The sequence below is a fragment of the Mesoplodon densirostris genome, chromosome 17 (assembly GCF_025265405.1).
Source record: "Mesoplodon densirostris isolate mMesDen1 chromosome 17, mMesDen1 primary haplotype, whole genome shotgun sequence".
NCBI classification, from domain to species: domain Eukaryota; kingdom Metazoa; phylum Chordata; class Mammalia; order Artiodactyla; family Ziphiidae; genus Mesoplodon; species Mesoplodon densirostris.
In genome coordinates this window covers 21211865-21233263 of record NC_082677.1, presented here as the reverse complement: position 1 = coordinate 21233263, position 21399 = coordinate 21211865, and the positions used below count along the sequence as shown (strand labels likewise).

Sequence of the window (21399 nt, the reverse complement as noted above, 5' to 3'; positions counted from 1 at the left end):
TAGAGCCCTCCAGCCTGGGAAGGTTTGAGCGGTGACCTGGGGTGTGTCAGGAGAGGCCAGTGTATGCTCTAACAGGAACAGGGACCATCCCTCTGGACCCTGGGGGAGCACTAAAGGCTTAAAGCAGAAGTGGGACACAGGCAAATCAACATCTGTAGCCATAGGACTCTGGCGTTGATATGGAGACCATGAAATCGAGAAGAAGATAATCCAAGCAGGAGCTAATGAAGGTCTGCTTATTCATTGATCGAATGGATATCCATTGAGCCCTACAATATGGCAGGCGCTGTTCTATATTGGGGGTAGTGCAGTGGACAAGGCAGAAGAGGGACCTACCCCGAAGGGGTTCACATTCTAATGAGAAGGCAGGGACGCCACAGATACATAAAGAAATAAATACTTCAAATTATTTCAGACAGACCGAAGTCCTGTGGATAATGAATCATGGGATAGAGATGATGGAGGAGGTGGGAAGAAGACGGACTAGCTCAGTCTTTCATGTGTTTCTTCATCCAGCACATATTTATGTACTGAGGGCCTGCTATGGGCAATGGCACTAAACTAGAGAGATTTAAACTGTCCCTGGGAGAGCCAGGGGGAGGCAGGCATCATTGGAATATCCCATCACTGGAGGTTGTACTTTGAAGAGAAAGTGTATGGGCTTTGAGAGCATATAACCAAGGAACCTGACCTAGCCTGAGGGGTCTGAAAAGGCTTGCTTTGGGTGGGTGGAGGAGCATTCCAAAGGCCCAGCTATGGGAGAGAGCACGATGAACAGGAAGGCTGAACCAGGCCCAAGAGGCTGGAGAGTGAGGGCGAGAGCGGCGTGGCGTGAAGCTCCCCATGGTAAGCCAGGGCCCCGCTATGACCAGCAAGTTCAAGGACTTGACCTTTTTTTTTTTTTTTTTTTTGAACAAAGTATACTTTTGGTATGGTAAAAAATATATATAACACAGAATTCGCCATGTTTAGTAGTTTTAAGTGTGCAATTCAGTGACATTAGTTACATTCACAGTATTGTACAACCACCACCATTATCTCTTTCCAGAACTTAAAAAAAATCACCCCAAACAGAAACTATGACCATTAGGCAAAAACTCCCTAGTTCCACTTTCCCTCAGCCCCTGGTGCCCTCAAATCTACTTTTTGTCTCTATGAACTTGCCTATTTGAAATATTTCATATAAGTGCAGTCATGCAGTTTTTGTGTTTTTGTGACTGGCTTATTGCACTTAGCACCATAGTTTCAAGGTTCATCCATGTTGTAGCATATGTCAGAGTTTCATTCCTTTTTATGGCTGAACAATATTCCATTATATGGATATACCATATGGATTTTGCTTATCCATTCATCTGTTGATGGACGCGGCGGGTTGTTTCCACCCTTTGGCTGTTGTGACTAATGCGTCTGTGAACATGGGTGTGCAAATACCTGTTTGAGCCCATTTCCAGTTTTTGTGGTGTATACCCAGGAGTGGAATTGCCGGGTCAGATGGTAATTCTATGCTAAATTTTTTGGGGAACTGCACACTGTTACTTAAGCAGCTGCTCCGTTTCACAGGCTCAGCAGTAGTGCACAAGGTTCCCAATTTCACCACATCCTCTGACAGCACTTGTGATTTTTCATTGACTAGGAGCACCAAGTCTACATCCTGTCTCAGTACCTACTCTGACCACTCAAGTCTGGCAGGCAGTCCTGGGATTCCTCATTTGTGATGAGCATGCCTTCCAGTTAGTTGAAAGAACTCAGGGGAATACTGCTCAGCACCTCTATTACCAATGTCAGCTAGGAAGAGGGATGGAGATGGGAGGGAAATGGATAAGAACTGGGAAACTGGTGAAGAATTGAGGACCTCTCCCATGGGTGTTTGTTAAGTAGGTATCTTTTGAGGGTCCTTTTTTTTTTTTTTTTGCGGTACACGGGCCTCTCACTGTTGTGGCCTCTCCCGTTGTGGAGCACAGGCTCCGGACGCGCAGGCTCAGCGGCCATGGCTCACGGGCCCAGCCGCTCCGCGGCGTGTGGGATCTTCCAGGACTGGAGCACGAACCCGCGTCCCCTGCATCGGCAGGCGGACTCTCAACCACTGCGCCACCAGGGAAGCCCCTTGAAGGTCCTTTTATCTCTCCATGATAGAGCCAATCCTCATAGCAGGTCCTCAGTAAATATATGCTCATAGCAGGAGCTCAGTAAGTAGACACATGAACAAATGGGCTACCCCATCTTCGTTTTCCCATCACGTTCAATGCTCTGAAGACCTGCTAAGGGTTCTGCTCCCACCGGGACCCTCAGACTCCTGTCCAGTGGACCCAGCAAACCATCCTGGGTCTTTTCTGGGGCTGAACACTGCTCGCCATGACAATTTTTCTACAGAGTGCTTATGACTCTGCAAGAAATGAGGAAAAAATAGGCAGGTTGCCTTGAGTCCTTTTTAGAACAACAAGGGCTAAGCAAACAAAAGGATGTGGAAGGAGGTAATTTATCCAAAGAATACTCTTCACCCACATTGTGATTTAAAGATCACAGAGCACTTTGCCAGGTATTTTCTTGTTTGACCCTCACAATAAGCCGTGGAGGTTGGCAGGGTAAGTACTGCAGTCCATCCCAGGTCTGCAGGAAGGAGCAGATTGAGAAAGGAGAGGTGATCTGCTGAAGGTCAAGCTGAAGTGTCAGGGGCGGGTCTGTCTCCATGCCTGGCACCCGTTCCCTCTCCCCCAGCGTGCTGATGATTCACCCCTGCCTTGCTGCCCCCAGACCTGCTCAGGGATTCTAGGACGAGCTCAGCCAGGCTTTCACTAATCAATCAAGAGTTTTCCTGAGGCATCCTCACAGACTTTTGGCTAGTCTTCTCAGAAGCTGTTCTTGCAAAATGCTTTCTGATTTTTCGCCCAATCACTAGTGAGGTTAAAAAAAAAAAAGTCCTCCATTCTCTTTTTCTGTATCAGCCAGCCTGGCAAGGTCTGTTTCATTCCTGAGATTCAAATTGGAAACTGCCTTCTGTTCTCATTAATTTGGGTTGTAGCGGTCATTACCTTCTAAACAATTAATCCCTGGGTGCCAATTTCTTACTAGAATTATCCTGGACTCAACAACTGGTTTTCTTAGCGGCAAGGCTGCAGCAATTATTTCCTGGCTTTTGTAACTAAACATGCTGTGCCTGGCACTTTACAATTTTTATCATCATCACTGAGTTATCAACATTTACCTCTATCAGGGGAAAGGAAAGGCTGTCCAATTGTGAAGGCCTGGCAATCACATACACCTGTTTACCAGCATCCGTGGGGCTCCCTGGGGCTCCCTCCACTTGCTGAGAAGAGGGAGGAAGTCCCCCTGGCCCTCAGTCCTCTGTCTGAGTCGGGTACCATCTGAGAGGTAATAGTAAACCAAGGGGAAGACGCGATCTACCTCTAAGGTCTCAGGTTACAGGGCTGTGCTCCCTGGGAGCTCAGGCCCCATAGCTGGTAGGCAGTGTCCTTGACCTCATGGGGGTTGTCTGCCTGGGTTCTCAGCTCCTTTTCTGGGGGGGCCACAGAACTTCCCTTCCAAAGCTGGGCCACTTGGAGTCAACCCAGGGAGTCTGATATGGTCTGTGGGATTCTCCTTTCCTTCCAGCAGGAAAGACAGAGCTACCCCAGGACCATCAGGCAGCTCAACCCACCCTGGGCTGGGAGAGGCCCGCTTACCTTCTTGTGAATTTACCCAAACTTAGGTCTTCTGGCATAACAGGTGTAACAGGAGACACTGGAGCAGCTCTGGGGCCAGGCTCCTGAGTTCATGCTCCTGGCTCCACCTCTCACTGCTGTGTGGCTGCAGACACAGTGCTTACCCTCTCTCTGCCTCTTTCTTCATCTGTATACTGGTGATAGTTATTGCCCTATTTCACAGGGTTATTTTGAGGATTAAGTGTGTTAATATTTGTAATTAGAACAGCATGCCTGGCTCACAGTAAATGTGCCTTTAAAAACAAAAAGGAACTTTAACATCTAAAGGAGCTTTCTAATGTTCTTTTGTCCTTTTTAGGTAGAATATAAAGACAGAAAACCTAAACCACAAAGCCCACTGGTTCATTTGAATACACCAGCAAACCAAGCCCAAACCCATGTTCTTTTAAAAGTACTCGTGGCACCATCATGGTAGTGACTCCCAGACTCTCCCAAAGTGGACCTTAAAACGTTTCTCAGCACCATGTAGAGAGAGAACTGACCTTCAGATGATCCACTACCCAGTTTAAGTTAGAGCAGCTATAATAGAGTGGATAGAAGTCAGAACCCACTAGATTCCTCTTTCCTCTTACACTGCATCACTGTCAGGACCTGTGGACTAAGTGTGCCCTCCTTGCATCTGGTAATGACAGCACAGCCCTTACAACAATCCTAGGATGCAAGTACTACTGTTACGATTCCCATTTTACAGATGGGAAAACTGAGGCAGTAAAAAGCTAGGTTGCAAGTCCAACGTTGCACAGCTTATAGCTGTGGAGGCAGTGGTTGAACCCAGGCAGTGTGGCTCCAGAGTCCCTCCCTCAGCATCACACTACACTTGATTGTATCACTGACCCCAACTGTGAGCCCAGACCCAGTCCAGGCTCAGAAACCCAACACTGTCCTCAAGCAGGAGGGCCCTGCGGGGCTTGGGCCAAATTTCACTGCTCGTCTAGCTCTGGCCTTGTAACCCGACTGTCCTCTCCGTGAGTTTCCAGCTTAGCGTGGGCTTCAGGAGACAGGCTCTGTCTCTTTCCCTGCTCTTGCGCCTCTGTCTTGCTAACCCGCTCGGTTCTCCCGCTTCCTTACCATGTTCTTAGAGTCCTGAGCCTTCCATTTATTAATTAGACCCGCATTCACCAAGCACCTAGTGTGCGATGGTCATTTACGCTAGGCCTAGGGATACAGAGCCTTGGGGGGTCTCACCTTGTGTGACAGGGACACAGATGTGCAAATGGTTGCATAGAGTGGAAGAGTCTGAGGGCTGCGATGAACATCAATTCAGTTGAAGCGGACAAGGCAGGTTTGATTCTCCCTGGGGAGAGGGGTTATCAGGACAGGCTACACAGAGGAGGCGGCACGGGCTGCTTCCTGCTGCTGTGCATCCCTGATACCAGTCAGTTGCCTGGAATTTTGCTGGTTGTCTCTTTGCCTGCTTGGACACACCCACGTGACCTCAGAGTGCAAGAAGGAGCTGCATTTATCATCTTTACTTTCTAATCGGTTAGTAGAAAATGGGCAGACGTCTGCCGTCCAGTGCCAGCTCCAGGAACAGGGGACTGGCAGGTTCCAGCACCTCCTAGACCGCCCAGGCATCCTCATGTTGCAAAGTTTCACGTCTGTCTGGAGTTGCACCCCTTGCTTGCAGGGCAGTGCCCCTGCCCCTGGTCTTCCCAGCTTCACGTGGAAAAAACATCCTCCCAGGGTTCCCTGTTCGACTCCCAGGTACCCTTGGGAGATCTCAGTTGTAGAGAGAACTTATTGTATTAATTCTACACCCAGATAACAAAAATATGACGTAGAGAATGTAAAAGACTCATCTGGTGACTTTGGGTAAGTTAACTGAGTCATTTCTCATCTTGAATATTTCTCCCTTCCCTGCGTGACAAGGCTCTCTTCCTGTCGTAATTTCAAACTTTCTCAGAGTTTCCTCTAACCCACTATTCACATAATGCCAGAAGTGTTTCCTGGAGACATCCTTATTTACCATGGGAAAAACAAATGAAAAGGGGAAGGAAGGAAGGCAAAAAGAAATCAGCGTCCACGAGGGCACTACTGCGTGCTGGGCACTGATCTAGGTGCTTTTGCGTGTATTTGTCACATTGAATCCTCCACCAGCTTCGCAGCGTTTGTCTTATTATAGACAAGAAAAATGAAGCTCAGAGGGGTTGTCACTTGCCAAGGGTAGCACAGCTATGAATACTGGAACTAAATTTGAAACCACATCTGAGTCCAAAGGCCATGATCTTTCCAGTACACTGAGAGGTGTTTGAAATACATCTGTAGAATTTCACTTTTCTACTAAATTTGTCACGATAAATGGGTTAAGCGTTCCAGTGAACTACTCTCATCCTCCACTTTTCTTCCATTTTATTCACCTGTTCACGCTACCATTTGGCTTCAATTGTCTCAAACCCCTTTGAAAAGAGACCACGTGTGGATGAGGTCGGCAGTGAAGAGCGGTCCTCCACACACCGAGGTCACCCAGGAGGGAGGCACAGAGCAAGTGTCACCTCTCACCTGACAGATGGAGAAGCCAAGGTTAAATGACTTGCCCAAGACCCCGTGGGAACGGAGCCAGACCGCAGATAAGGGCTCCAGCCTCTCTCTGGGTTCTAAGGAAGCCTCCTCGGCCGAGCGTTTTCATGGAGCCGTGGTGAGTGCCTGGGAGCCTTCCTTTCCGCTCTCATTTCTCTTGGGTTCTTGGAGAGCCTCAGGTGTCTGGCACTGACGTCAGCAAGCACGCTGAGAAGGGTCCAACTGGCATTTATTTAATTACCAAAAACAGATGTATCACTTGGGCTTCATAAGGCAGCTTCTATTTTTCTGTCTTTTGTTATTTATTTGTTTTAATTGAACTGTAGTTGATTTACAATATTGTGTTAGCTTCAGGTGTAGACAAAATGATTCAGTTACACACACACACACACACACACACACACACACACATATTCTTTTTCAGATTCTTTTCCATTACAGCTTATTACAAGATACTGAATATAGTTCCCTGTGCTATACAGTAGGACCTTGTTGTTTATCTATTTTATATATAGTAGTGTGTATCTGTTAATTCCATACTCCTAATTTATCCCTCCCTTTCCTCTTTGGTAACCATAAGATTGTTTTCTATGTCTGTAAGTCTGTTTCTGTTTTGTAAATAAGTTCATTTGTATTATTTTTTAGATTCCACATATAAGGAATATCATATAATATTTGTCTTTCTCTGTCTGACTTCATTCAGTATGATAATCTCTAGGTCCATCCATGTTGCCGTAAATGACAATATTTCATTCTTTTTTATGGCTGAGTAATATTCCATTGTGTATCTGTACCACATCTTCTTTATCTGTTCATCTGTTGATGGACACTTGGGTTGCTTCCATGCCGTGGCTATTGTAAAGAGTGCTGCTATGAACATTAGGGTGCATGTATCTTTTTTGAATTAGAGGTTTTGTCTTTTCCAGGTACAGACCCAGGAGTGGGATTGCTGGATCATATGGTAGTTCTATTTTTTAGTTTTTTAAGGACCCTCATACTGTTTTCCATAGTGGCTGCACCAATTTACATTCCCACCAGCAGTGTAGGAGGGTTCCCTTTTCTCCACACCCTCTCCAGCATTTATTATTTGTAGACTTTTTGATGATGGCCATTCTGACCCATGTAAGGTGATACTTCATTGTCATTTTGATTTGCATTTCTCTAGTAACTAGCGATGTGGACCATCTTTTCATGTGCCTGTTGGCCATCTGTATGTCTTCATTGGAGAAATCTTCTGACTATTTTTTGATTGGGTTGTTTGTTTTTTTGATATCAAGTTCTATGAGCTGTTTGTATATTTTGGAAATTAAGCCCTTGTCAGTCACATTGTTTGCAAATATTTTCTCCCAATCTGTAGGTTGTCTTTCCGTTTTGTTGATGGTTTCCTTTGCTGTGCAAAGGCGTATAAGCTTGATTAGGTCCCATTTGTTTATTTTTGTTTTTATTTCTTTTGCCTTGGGAGACTCATGTAAGAAAATATTGCTACGATTTATGTCAGAGAAAGTTTTTTTGTCTATGTTCTCTTCTAGGAGTTTTATGGAGTTTTATGGTGTCATGTCTTATATTTAAGTCTTTAAGCCCCTCTGAGTTTATTTGTGTGTATGGCGTGAGGGTGTGTTCTAACTTCATTGATGTACATGAGGCCGTCCAGCTTTCCCAACACCACTTGCTGAAGAGACTGTCTTTTCAATGAGGCAGCTTCTTCACGTGCTCATCAGCTCTCCTGCTTACGGGGAGGCCGGGCAGGGCTGGGGTCGGCAGAGGTGCCTGCAGCGCCAGCCCCCTGCCCCCGCTGTGGTCCTTCAGGCCTGTCACCCTGAGGGGCGTGGGGATGAGCAGGGGTCATGCGGGGCTCGGAATGGTGGTGATGGCACATCGCTCAAGTCTGAGGCACTTTCCTCGCAGAATTCCTTTAGTTCCTTCGTGTCAGTATCCCCCGTCAGCCCTCTGCAGCCTCTGTGACTTTCCCCAGATGTCAGAGCTGCTGGATGAGGTGACTCTGGGGGATTACCTTGGTGGCCTCCCCTCCACAGCGCCTGGCTGAGCGTTTTCCTCGCGCCCCCTGAAATCAGTATAGATGCTGCCCCTTGCGGCTCCAGCTTGTACCCTGGGCACAAAGCTCACAAACATCATTCCGCTCTCCTCCCAGAGGCTCACCTCTCACCCGGACACCTCCCTCAACTCAGTTCTTCCCACTGCAGTTTTGGAAAAAGGAAATGTTTGAAGAGCATTAGGGGGAAGGGTCGACCCTTCCCCTAATCAAGGTAGAGGCTCAGTGAAGTGAGGTAGAAAATGGTCATTAAAATTTCACTCCTCTTCGATTTTAGTTAAAAAAAAATAAATTTAGTAATAAAGTATGGCTGCTAATGGGAAAGGAAATTTCAAAGGCCTGTGGCTCTCTCAGAGAACTGGTGTGACAGGGTAAGAGCCACATTCTCTTGAAGGACATTTTTGCTTTTGTATGAAAAGACTTCTTTCTTCTTTTCTCAGAGAAAAAGTGGCCTGTTTAATGCTATCCCAGTGCTTAGAGAACGTTTGCATTTCTGACGTGGTCAACTAGTTCCCACTGTCATTGAGAAGCAAGTGAGGAATTGACAAGACGATCACATGTCCCAGATTTGGGGGTCCGTGCTAGTTTCAGATGATCTGTCCTCCTGTCCAGCCATGTAACCCATTTAAAAAAATGATCACGGAGCACCAACTTCCTTTTCTGCAGGATAATTTTGAGTCATGCACTTAAATAAAGTTGTTGCCAAGATTTCCTTCAAGTATTTTATGCAAATCATAATTTTTATCGAGCCTGAATTGGAAGGCTAGGCTCTTTGTAGAAGCTTCCAGGGAAGCAGTTCTGTGACCGAGAGGGAGAGACAGCTTAACAAAGATTAAAAGCACCAGCTAAACTCTACCACTGATTGGATGCATCCTTGGACAAGTTACTTAATCTCTCTGTGCTTCAGCTTCCTCGTGTGTAATTTGGGGATAGATTGTCGGCGTAGTTCTGAGGATTTTTAAAAAGGCAATTCAGGTAAATCACTTAGCATCACACTTAGCACTTAGTGAGTGCTCAATAAACGTGAGCTAATTCAAAACCATATACACAGGGCTTCCCTGGTGGCGCAGTGGTTGAGAGTCCGCCTGCCGATGCAGGGGACGCGGGTTCGTGCCCTGGTCTGGGAAGATCCCACAGGCCAAGGAGCGGCTGGGCCCGTGAACCATGGCCGCTGAGCCTGCGCGTCCGGAGCCTGTGCTCCGCAACGGGAGAGGCCACAACAGTGAGAGGCCCGCGTAATGCAAAAAAAAAAAAAAAAAAATTGTGTTTATGCTATCTAGAATCATCTAATGGACCACTTGTAGGAAAAATGGTCATCTGGCGTACCTGCGTAGTGCAAAAAAAAAAAAAAAAAAAAAAAAATATATATATATATATATATATATATATGTAGTTTTAACTTGGGTTCCCCCAAAGTAGAGCCTGAGATAAAAACTTGGATGCAGTGGTGTATTTGGGCAGTGATTCCAGGAAGCAGGAGGAAGGGGCAAAATCACTGCCATTGGCCACAGGGCTCCATTCCCCCAGGCAGCCCAGGGGAGCCTAGAGCATGCCTCCCAGGATCGGCCCCCAAGGGCTGGGGCATCTGTGTGTGTTTGATGTATGCAGACACAAGGTGAATGAGACAGGATCTTAGCGCAGTATTTTTCAATGAAATATAATATACTCAATATTAGTCCTATGGCCAGTTGTTTGTTGTGAAAAGAGAACACTGAGGGATGACATACCAAGAAGTGCTTAAAAGCGCAGGATTTTAATTTTAAACGGCTCCGCCGCAAACAGTTGTGTAAGATTGAGTAAGCTCTCTTCCTTTCCTTTGCTTTGATAGAATGATAATATACTATTTCCTAGGGAGAACTAAATGCATAGCATTTAACACAGTTCCTGGACATAGCACGCCTTCAATAAATGGTAGCTGTTTTGTGGTTGTTCTGATCATTATTGTTATTATTGTGTGCATAACTGTAACAGCAGAAAACTACAGTCTGTGGATTTCAGGATATGTGGCCAGCTTAGCCGAAGTCACGATATACGTCTGATTTATAGAAAGGGAACGCGAGGCTCTGAGTGGCTACTTGCCTGGGACTTCCCAGCACATCCTTGGTGAAGTCATAGGAATTAGATCTGAGGGACCATGGCATTGGCTACAAAGCTGGGCAGATCGCTAGATGGGCTGGCCAGTCTTTTGTAAAATCTGGTATTGATCTGATTTGGTTCTGTCTCTGTGGGGCCTTCCTAATGCCATGCTAACCCCGTCTTCCCTCCCCAAACGTGGTCTGCGATGGCCTTTCCCTTCCATAGAGGACACTCTCCAGTTTCGTCCTGCGGGGCCCTATCCCTTCCACAGGCCCGTGTCTCCTGGCTGGAGTTCCCGGTGCCACCTGGAGATAGCTCTGCGGCTCACAGATCTCTCCTAATCACCGGTTCGTGATTAAACATACATTAAAGGACCAAGGAATTATTGAGCTACAGCATCTTGCAAGTAGAACTGCTATTTCCTGTTACACCACAATTCTAAATTATCCACAAGGACCTTGTTCTTCTGCTAAAAACATTAGGCTGGTTTCAGATTGGTTTCTGGTGGTGCTTTCATCCTGGGCCCAAGGTCAAGATGAAAATGCAGCCTTTTGCAGCAGAACTTGATCCACCCTGCTATGTGAAAGCCTAGGGTTATGACTTCCTGGCTTGAGTGATGTCACGTAGAGCCTCATCTCGGTCACTCGCTATGTATTTGTGCCAGCACTAGAGACATGAGGAACGTTGCCTTCTTAATGCCCCACTCTTACTCAAGGTTTATGCCTTGGCAAGGTCCTGAGGACAGGGACCCCTTGGGAAGATGCCCAGTGTGTGTGGGTCATAGCAGACAGGCAGCATCCTTATCCAACGCCCCTACCCCCCAGCAGTGTGGTGGCACAGGAAAAGCAGTGCACCCTACCCCTCATCAGCTGTGACCTTGGGCATCACCCCTTTGGGCCTCATCTGTTAGACCAGGACCTGGAACTGGAGCATGGCTCTGGTTCTCTGAGCTTGGACCTGCCATGCTCAAAATCTTGGTCACTCAACAGACAGGTCCTTTTACTGCTGACCCATCCCTCTCTTTCCCCCAACATCCAGTTTGAGTAGAAGTTTGATCACTCATACAAGTTGGGCAATAGAATCTTGGTCACATCTTGTGTATCAGGTAACATCTCTAAGGGACTCCACTTACTAGCAATGATAGTTACCATTTATGGAGTATGTAGTAGGTGCTGGGTGGTATGCTAAGCACTTTATGTATATCATGATATTTCACCTTCAGAACAGACATTTTATAGTTGAGGAATGCATGCTTAGGGAGGTCAAAGAGATTACTCAAGACAAGTGACAGCATTGGATTCAAACCCAGATCAGTCTGACTCCAAAGCCCACACTCCAGGACCTCAACTAGAATGCTACTCTTTTCTCGCCCATCACTGTCTTCTCCCATTTACCCCTTTCCTGAGGCTGGAGTGGTCAGTTACAGGTTGGGTCGGGGAGAGGGATCTTGTTAATCTCCGTGCTTTCCTCCACAGTGCTGGGGACCAGGTTTCCCCATCCACTGGGCTTCGTACCCTGTGATCTTTATACACACACACACACACACACACACTTTGGCTGCATTGGGTCTTCGTTGCTGCACGCAGGCTTTCTCTAGTTGGGGCAAGTGGGGGCTACTCTTCGTTGCCGTGTGTGGGCTTCTCATTGCAGTGGCTTCTCTTGTGGAGTATGGGCTCTAGGTGCGTGGGCTTTAGTAGTGTGGCACGTGGGTTCAGTAGTTGTGGCTTACAGGCTCTAGAGTGCAGGCTCGGTAGTTGTGGTGCACAGACTTAGTTGCTCCGCGGAATGTGGGATCTTCCCGGACCAGGGATCGAACCCGTGTCCCCTGTATTGGCAGATGGATTCTTAACCACTGCGCCACCAGAGAAGCCCTGTACCCTGTGATCGTGCGCTATTCAGAGACCACTCAGGGTACAAACAGGTTGGCATCTCAGAACCTCCGTTGACTCTGTGTGTGTGTGTGTGTGTGTGTGTGTGTGTGTGTGTGTGTGTGTGTGTGTGTGTGTGTAGAAACTCAGGTTGGAATAAGGGAACTCAGCCCTGTGGCCTACCTCTGTGCTTTTTAAAAAGTGTCTGATGACAGCGGGATCCAGGAATTCTTTCTTGGCTTAGAAAGGTCGGAGCACCTCTCGCCTGCCCTTGATGCCAGGGGCTGCGTCCTCCATTAAGCATCAACCCCCTTCATCCTGCCCGGCTCAGGGGGAAGCTACTTCCTCAAGGCAGAATGAACTGAAGGGCAGAGAGGAAATGTGCAGTCTCCCAGGGGGCTTGCAGTCTTTGCCCACCTACCTCTCCCTACCCCGCTGCATCTCTCAGTGGTGGCACTCAGCCTCAGACCCACGCCCTCCGGATCAGGCGCCCCTCACAGGGCAGCTTGCCCCTGTGCTTAGTCAGCTGCCTCTAATGAAAAGAAGGCATGCATAAGTCACGAGGGCCCGTCCTGGGGTGGGAGGAAAAGGGGCCTCATCAGCACGGCTCCTGGCTCCGATGACGGACACCAGGTCCTCAGCCCCTGTTCCACCGCAGGCACACGTGTCCTCCCAGCCCCAGCCCCTCTCCCACTGCACTTCTGGGCTCAGAACCCAAGCAGGGTTCAGGGCTTTCTTTGAAGTTTGACAGTAAGGACAAATCTGACTTTTACGTAAGGCAAGAAATTGTTCCGTTCAAAATCTCTTCAAGGCCAAGGGCAATTCACGAATACCAAGGAACAGCAAGCACCGAGGCCTGCAGGGAGGGAGGGGAGGCGGAGAAAGACCGGAGGTGGGGTTTTGGAGAGTTGACTCTAACTTCCCAGGAGTCGCTTTTAGTTTTATCGTAATGACCCGTGTTGACAATAACTGCTGCTATTTACCGACTCTCTCCTCTGTGGTAGACATTTTCCTTTTGTGAACTCATTTACGCCTGCAGCGGCCATAGAAGGTGGGCGTTCTTTTTTTTTTTTTTTAACATCTTTATTGGAGTATAATTGCTTTACAATGGTGTGTCAGTTGCTGCTGTATAACAAAGTGAATCAGCTATATATATATACATATATCCCCATATCCCCTCCCTCTTGTGTCTCCCTCCCACCCTCCCTATCCCAACCCTCTAGGTGGTCACAAGGTGGGTATTCTTTTCTCCTTTTTATAGAGGGAGGAAATGGAGCCTCTGAGAGGAAGTCATTTGTTCAAAGTCACACATTGGCCAGTGGCACAGCCTGGATTTGAATTCAGACCTGTCTGCCCCAAAGCCCATGTTTTTTTCCTACACCCACTGCTTCTCCCCATATTGACCTGGTGGGTTTATAAAATATGTACTGAGGGCAAAATATAATGCTCTATGCGTTTTTGTTTTTGTTTTTGGCCTCGTGGCTTGCAGGACCTTAGTTCCCTGACCAGGGATTGAACCCAGGCCCTCAGCAGTAAAACCGTGGAGTCCTAACCACTAGACCGCCAGGGAATTCCCTATGCTCTACGCTTTTGACAGTGTATCTCTTTACATTTGCTTTTTAAATACGATGTGCATGCCTCCATGTTAATTATATATTTTTTTAAAGAATTCAGAAAAGAAAAGGGAAGAAGATTTATGGAGGGGGTAGGGGCATAAGGGAGGAAGATGAAGAGGCTCCAGATTGAAACGTGAATCTGACAAAGGGGAGATGGTGGGTGTGTGGTGCAGCCCATGGGGTCACACTGCTGGCCTGGGCCTGATGGGGTACAGGAAGGGGGGTCCCTGCAATTTTCTTCTTCCACAGCATGCACCCAAGCAAGGGATATTTAGTTAGGGCTAATTGGAAGGCAGCCTGGGGCAGTGCAGGGGATCTAGGTCTGACATCAGGAGAGCTGACTTCTGGTTCCTAAATTCTGTCACTAAATAGGTTGACTCTGCAAAAGTCAAGTAGTGGGTTAAAAAGATATATTCACATCCTAATGCCTGTAACCTGTGAATATTACCTTAACTAGCAAGAGAGTGAATATTATATGACCGAAGGTGTGATTAAATTAAGGATCTTGCAATGAGAAGCTTATCCTGGATTATCCAAGTAGGCCCTAAATGCAATAACCTGTATCCTTATAAGATGTACACACAAAGGAGAGAAGGAGGCCATGTGACCCCAGAGGCAGAGACTGGAGGGATGCGGCCACAAGCCGAGGAACACGTGGAGTTCTCAGAAGCCAGATGAGGCAGGGGACAGACTCTTCCTTGGAGCCTTGGAGAAGCCTGGCCCTGCTGACACCTTGACTTTGGACTTCCAGCCCCCTGATTTCTCTGAGAAATAGATCACTCTGATTTTCAGCTGCCCCATTTGTGCTAATTTGTTGCAGCAGCTGTAGGAACTGAATACAAGTCATTCCCCTCTTTGGCCTCCATTTCCTCAACTGTAAACTAAGACAGTTCAGGCTCCCAGTTCTGACATTCTCCCCATGACTCTCTGAGCCATAGAGAATGGAGCTCCATTCTCCAGGTAACCCCTTCCATGTGGCACTTTGTGTCTAAACAGGCCACCTTTCCCCTTTGGGGAACAGAGTTGGTTGAGTCCAGATGACTTTGCTAAGAGTAAAATACCATCGGAGACAGTTAATTTTTTTTTTCTTATTGTTAATTGCTAGGGAAACATTCTGCCTTGCCCCAGGGAAGCCATCCAAATAGCTCTGACCTCTCTGTGGATTTCAAAAAAAGCCTTCAGTCTCTGTTTTCTCATTTTTTCCGAACAGTCCCTGCAGCTTGAGGGACCGTGGTGAAGGGAGAGCCACAAAATTTGCTCTGGGGCTGCCGGGTAAATGCAGTACGGAGGCAAGGGGCTCACATCACCTCTGCGCCAGCTTCAGCCTCCTCTGCTTCCCCATCACCAGCGCGCTGCTAACCGAATGGCTGCTCGGGGCTCGCGCCTCCAGTTACGTGACTCAGGAGCCTCATCTGCAATCTCCAGTAACCAGAAAAGCCGCATGACTGCTCTGTGCCTACAGTGTAGAATGTCTTATAATATTCACAGAAACCAAAGGGCTGGAGGAGGCAGCCAGGGAAAGCCTTTAGGATAAAGCTCACAGAGTGAGGACAGCCAGCTCCTCCCTCCTCCTTTGCCCGCCCCCGTCTAAGGTGCTGTTGGAGCTGTGAAGAGCCTCCAGCCCGGGCAGCAAAGGAAGGTGGTGAAATGTCCAGAAGACTGGGGGTGCGACCCTCAGACATGGCTGTGTCAGGAAGAGCTGAGCAACCCACACCCTGCCTATGAAACAATCTTATCGGAAGCCTTTAACTGCCTTAAACCAGTTATTCAGGCTGAATACTCCAGGGCCACGTCTAAATCTCTAAAAACGATGTTCATGTCTTTAGCTTTCCTTCAGCTGCCTGCCATGCTACGTCAAGCGGAGTTAGTGAAAGCCCCAGGGCAGGCGCGGGACCTCCAAAGATCAGCCCATGAACGGTAGAGGTGAGGGTTGCCTTTGTCCCCCCACCTCTCCTCGGCTCCCTCCTTGGATGATCCCCAGCCCACCAGCTCCACCATCACTCAGAACACATTCATCCATATGGGTTGGTCTTAGAATGAAAGGTACGTGGATGCTTCAAGTGATGGTACTAAAAGGCCCTAATTTTAGATTTAGTATCTGTCAGGCACAGATTAAAGCCATCATTGTCCATATGCCCTTCCCACTGTGTGTGTTTGCATGACTGTGAGTGTGTATGTGTGTGTGTGTGTGTGTGTGTGTGTGTGTGTGTGTGTCTGTCTGTTTGTCTGTCTGTCAACTCAAGGTTAACGGGTAATAATCGAAAAGAGCTGCAGGGACTGGACCAGCTGGATGGAGGTATGAATAGCCTCCCAGGAGAGGTGGGGAGGTTCCGCCCTCAGGTCTGGATGCTGGGGAGGGCACTGGGGGTCTCAGCAATGGACATTGGCCCTGGTGAGGGCCTTTTGCAAGTCTGCCAGAAAGTGTTTTGCTAGACTTCTTTCAGAACCTGGTTTATCAAGCGCTGTGGCTACAGGGAGGAAGTCGCCCAGCCAGCCTCAGCTCAGCGCCTGTCCGCTTGGGAAGTGCTGAGCACTGACCCCAGAGGGGTCTGGCTGCCACTACATACCCTTCCCTGGAGAGGCCTGGGTGCAGAGACTGGCCAGGTCACCCCTCACAGGGCACCTCTGGGGATAGGATGGAAGCAGGGAGGGCTGCCCGGGGCAGGGCATTGTACAAGCAGCCAGTGTCGATGGGAGAGGGGCCAGGAGAGAAAGGCTTTCTTGGTTTGGAAACAAGCAGAGGACACGAGGGAGAAAGCAGTGCTGAATCAGGACCAGGAGCCCGCACCCTCCCCGGTGCCAGCCTGCAGCCCATGGGCCACATTTCAGTGACCTCCATGAATGAGGAAGCAGATGGCAGCCAGCCAAGATCACCGGCTCCTTGGTGGTCCCTTTTCATGGGGTGGGAAGGAGAAGTGGGGGGGCCTGATCCCTTTAAGGAGCCATCCCTGTAGGCAGAGACAGACAGACAGACACAGGGCAACACAGAGTGCCATTTGCAGTCCACAGAGCCAGCTCTGCTATGGATTCTTCTTGAAGCAGAAGACCCTCCTATTCCAGGCCAGCGACTCTAAACACCCCTTTAAAGTAGGGTGGGCTTAAGGAGTGTCATGGCTTTAACTGGGTTGTCTGCATTCCCCGGGAAGGCTTCTGCCTTCCACTTAGAAGGAAAGGCATCAGCTTGCTTGAAGGAATCCCAGGTTACCGAGTAATTGCCGTAATAAAATTGAGAATGAAGGTGACCCATAGAAGCATGGTAAATACACATTTTTCTCTGTTCAGTAAGTGAATTTTGATTATAACTCAGCACTTGCCTCAGATCCTAAAGTACTGCTAGCATTCTCAGGAAAGGACAAAGTGCAAAAAATGCTTCCACAAAGAAAAACACAGGCTTCCCAGCCCTCTTTGTAGCAATATGCAACCTAGAAAATTGAAAGCAAGGTTGCAGTCTCTCTGTCCTTGGTCACCATTTTATGTACCAGCCTGTCATACAAAATGCGGGGAAGCACCGCAGATCAATAGCTATTCTGGGTTAACATTGCCACAGCTTTTTTTTTTTTTCTTTAAAAAAAGAATGTTTCTTCCTATGTGGATCACAGCTTATTACATCTAAGGCATATTTCTGTGGTCTATGGAAAGGAATGCTGAGAAGGAGCACTTGCTTTCGAGGTTCTTTGCATTTTTTTAATATCAGTGATGGGGTAGAAATGCTCCTAGAGAACTGTTCCTTTATCAGCTCCAAAGGGTTGTTAGCCCTCAGGTTTGAGAAGCAGGTAAAACTTACCTGATGGACCACCTGGAGCCTGGATGAGACCTCCCCAGGGACAACCTGGGATGTGGAGGTCTGTCTCCGCCTGGTACAGCCTCCGTAAATCCTGTGTGTCCTGCTGCAACCCCTGGTAACATTAGCGGCCGTCGACTTGATTTGTTTATCTGCAGTGACACTCATCTGAGCAAAATCTCTAAGTGGCTTTTTATAGGAAATGAAAAGCCAAATGAGAATGTACGTGAAAAAGTGAGCCATGGGAAATAGCCTCTCAAAGCATATGTCAACTATTTTTATGTTACTAGGTTGGCCGGAGGCTTTAAGTGATAACTTTTGAAGTTCCTAATGGAACCCTACAAATTATGTACAATAATGTAATCTTTTTTTGGAGGAGACCATTATAAAGCACATCTACCTTGAGTATCATCTCTTTTTCAGCCTCACAGAGTCGTGGAGGAGGCAGGCTAAAGATTCATAGGTTCATTTTGAAGGTGAGGAAGGGAAGGCTCAGAGACATCAAGTCATTCAAGGTCACACAGCTAGTCAGCACTGACCCAAGGACTGCCACACTGACTCTGGACTCCTGAGTCCGGGCAGCAGGACTACCTGTCAATGTCCAGGCTGACATCACTGAAACATACACACAGAGGCTTTTCACTCCAGCCCACACCAAGACCTTAGCACCCTTCCTCCCCTCCATCATCTGCTGCAGCCAACGAACCATCTAAATTCAAACTTTGGAAATGCTAAGTCTCATAAAAAAATTGTAAAGGCTTTAAAATACGAAACAGGAATAAACAAAATTTCTTGCCACAGGCAACTAAGTAATGTAAAGCGACAGAATAATGGGAGTTTGAATGCGGTCTCAAAAGTGGCCCTAAAATGGAATTCAGAATCCTATTTTAGTAGGTACATCATACACTCGCTTTGCCAAGGATGACTGGGGGGTGAATTCTCATTTATAAAAGTAAGCCATGAAGGGAAAAAGAAAATAGAATGAGGGGAAGAGAGAGGAGGGGAGGAGAAGAGGGAGAAAGGGAGAGAGAGCGCGAGAGAAGGAGGGACTGGGATTGGGGAGGCTGGGCGGTTGAGGGAGATGGTATTAGTCACAGCTTGGGTACCGCAGAAAGCCGGTTCCTAGGTCAGGCGCACCATTGCTGTCCCCAAGTAGTGTATCACCCCTCCATCCAGGAGTGGCCTTGGCATACGGCCCCAGGGACTCCAGACAGCTGTCCCTCCTGAGGACTTCCAGGAATTGTGGGCAAAGGGGGGCGGGTGTTGCAGGGAGGCATCCTTCAGCACTGGCCTGCAGGGCTCCAGCTGAAGAGAGTCTGACTGCAGGAGTTTAGAAAGTGTGGAGCAACAAGCAACATCTCCTGCCCAACAGCAGTGGTCAGAATGACAGATCTATTCTGGCAGAGACCATTCCGTGGCTCAGCTGCAGACGTGCCCTTCCCCCGTCACTCCGCCTTGGGTATAACGAGAACAGGAAAGCAACTCCCAAGCGAGTCCATTGTTTATTTGGGGACAGAGCCCATTGGGCTCAGACTTTCCCACTGCGGGGAGTTCAGCTGCGCCCTCGCACCGCCCCTCCCGCCCTGCCTTCCCGTCTCCCCTGCCTCCCCTAGCCAGGGGCTCTGCATTCACCTCCCCCAGTCTCGGCGGTGATGTGAAGCGGTCCCTCCAGCCCATATTTTGGCTGTTCCCTTAAAGGGCATTGACCTAAAGGCACAAACGCAGCGGCGTCGGAAGCGCAGCCCGGCGGCGGCCACAGCAAAGAGGCACCCGCAGCGCCTGCGGTGATACGGGCAGTGGCGGCTCGGGGCCGGTTTCATTTCGATACTCTTGAAGCACATCTGCCCCTCCTGTCCCCCGCGCACCGGGCGCATCTAGCTCGCAGGAAGGAAAGGAGACAAACTCCTCCCGACATCCCCGCCCCCACCCCGATCCCCACTCACGCCGAGTCTGAGCACAAGGGGAAAACACTTTCAAGAAGGAGCCGCTCTCCCCCAACTCCCAGATCCCTGCCTCGGGGTTCCTGTCCCCCCACCCCGACCCCAGTTACTTCAGCGGCAGCCAGAGGGGCTTCCTAAATCCGTGTGCTCGCCTGCCTTTCCAGCACGTGGGACAGACTGCGATTTGGGTAACTTTTCAAATCCTGTCTCCTAAACACTTGCCCACAAATATTTGGGAGAGAGAGAGGGGCAAGCCCCCTGCGCCGTCCACCGCCCTCACTTCTGACCTCCGCCCCACTCCTAGGCTGACAGCGTGGAAAAAGAAGAAGAAAAAAAAAAGGACTCTCACTCCAGTTGCCTTTGCCAGTCGGGGAAACAACACACTGTCGCCGAGAGCATCCAACCACCAAGAGAGGGAGAATGAGCCGAGGCACCGGCCCCGGGTACCCAACACCGTCCTGGCGCCAGCGGACCAGCCTTTGCCGCGCGTTCCCCGCGCTCGCGGGAGGGTCACAGACGCCCCCGGAGGATGGACTTGAACCCAAGCCGCGGGAACGTCAAGCGAGAGAGAGCCACTCACCTTCAGGTTGTGCGTGGGGTTTACAACGCAGACAAGTTGCCCAGCGGCGGAGAACACCCGTTTAGCCTTGTAGTGCTGAAAGCGGAGGTGAATGAGATCTAACACAGCCCCAAAGCACTGGGTGAAGAAAAGCATCACAACTTTTTTGAGGGGGTGGGTGGTTGTTGGCACAGGAAGGCAGCGGAGGAAGCTGTAAGTCCTTGGGCTCTGGAAGGAGCGCAGCCTCTGAGACACTACGCTCCAGCCCGGCTTAGTGTGCCTTCATATTCATCATCAAAATAAGACGGTTAGAATCTTGCAGCAGCGAGGCGGCCAATCGAAAGGACAGAAATGTTATCCTTGAGGTGCAGAGACAGCCAATAACAAATGCCTCCCCGACCGAAACTCCCTGATGAATTGAGCCTGGCGGAGAATGTATCATTGAACATTACCATAGATCAGCACATTGCATTTATCTTGTGATTACAGCCAACCATACATAATGCTGGGGAGATAGGCTGACAAAATTGATTGCTTAATGTGTCTCCATTTATTAATTGACTTAATTTAACACGAGAGGCTTTCTTAACGTGCTGGCAAAAACGTAAAGCATTTCAACCGCCAAATAGTAAAACACCCTGCACCAAAGTAAGCAGATGGATAACGCAGATCGCGGCTTGATTCACCAGAGCTGCTTGGGAGAAAATCAAATATTACAAGACTCCTCCGATTCCAGATAAGGATTTGGCAACAGCAGAAACGTGCATCTTTCAATCTTGTGCTCTGACTCTCTCTGCAGTTTGGATTTCAGCCCCTTGATAAATCTGCCTTTCCACTCTTTATCAGAGAAAAAGCATTCCTGACAAATAAATGCGTTTGGAGTTGAGGGGGAAAAACATGTATGTATATCTATAATGCTGTAATTACTGAAGCCTGAAAATATTAAAGCATAAAAGTGTACAGAGTACGCTTCTAAAAATAATGAAATCCCTGATGCATGAATGCACACACACAGAAAAACCTACACGGAGAGGAGAGTGGCTTGTAAATCAACAAAATAATTACAGATGCGGAGGGCTTTTGCTTGTCATTCATTTGCATATTGGTGGGCAGCAAATTGCTAATTAACCACTAGATGGTTGGAGACGTTAAAATAGAGGTTAAGAGCACACATACAACATCATTTGCTTGTCTCTGCGAATGCCAGCAGCACATTTCTGTGCTAGAGCAGGCAGAGGGCATTCCAGTCCTCAGACTGCACTCCCTCTCTCTC

At 48.4% G+C, this 21399-nt stretch overlaps 1 protein-coding gene across 1 annotated transcript in view; it reads right to left on the bottom strand.

The window, feature by feature from the left end:
* The window catches only part of SIAH3 (siah E3 ubiquitin protein ligase family member 3), a 73161-nt gene extending 52797 nt beyond the window's left edge, over positions 1-20364 (bottom strand). The window contains exon 1 of the mRNA XM_060080269.1: positions 20148-20364. Within this exon, the coding sequence (XP_059936252.1) occupies positions 20148-20282 (135 nt within the window). The 5' untranslated portion in view covers positions 20283-20364. The remainder of the gene's footprint in view (positions 1-20147) is intronic.
* Between the last annotated feature and the right edge of the window lie 1035 nt (positions 20365-21399).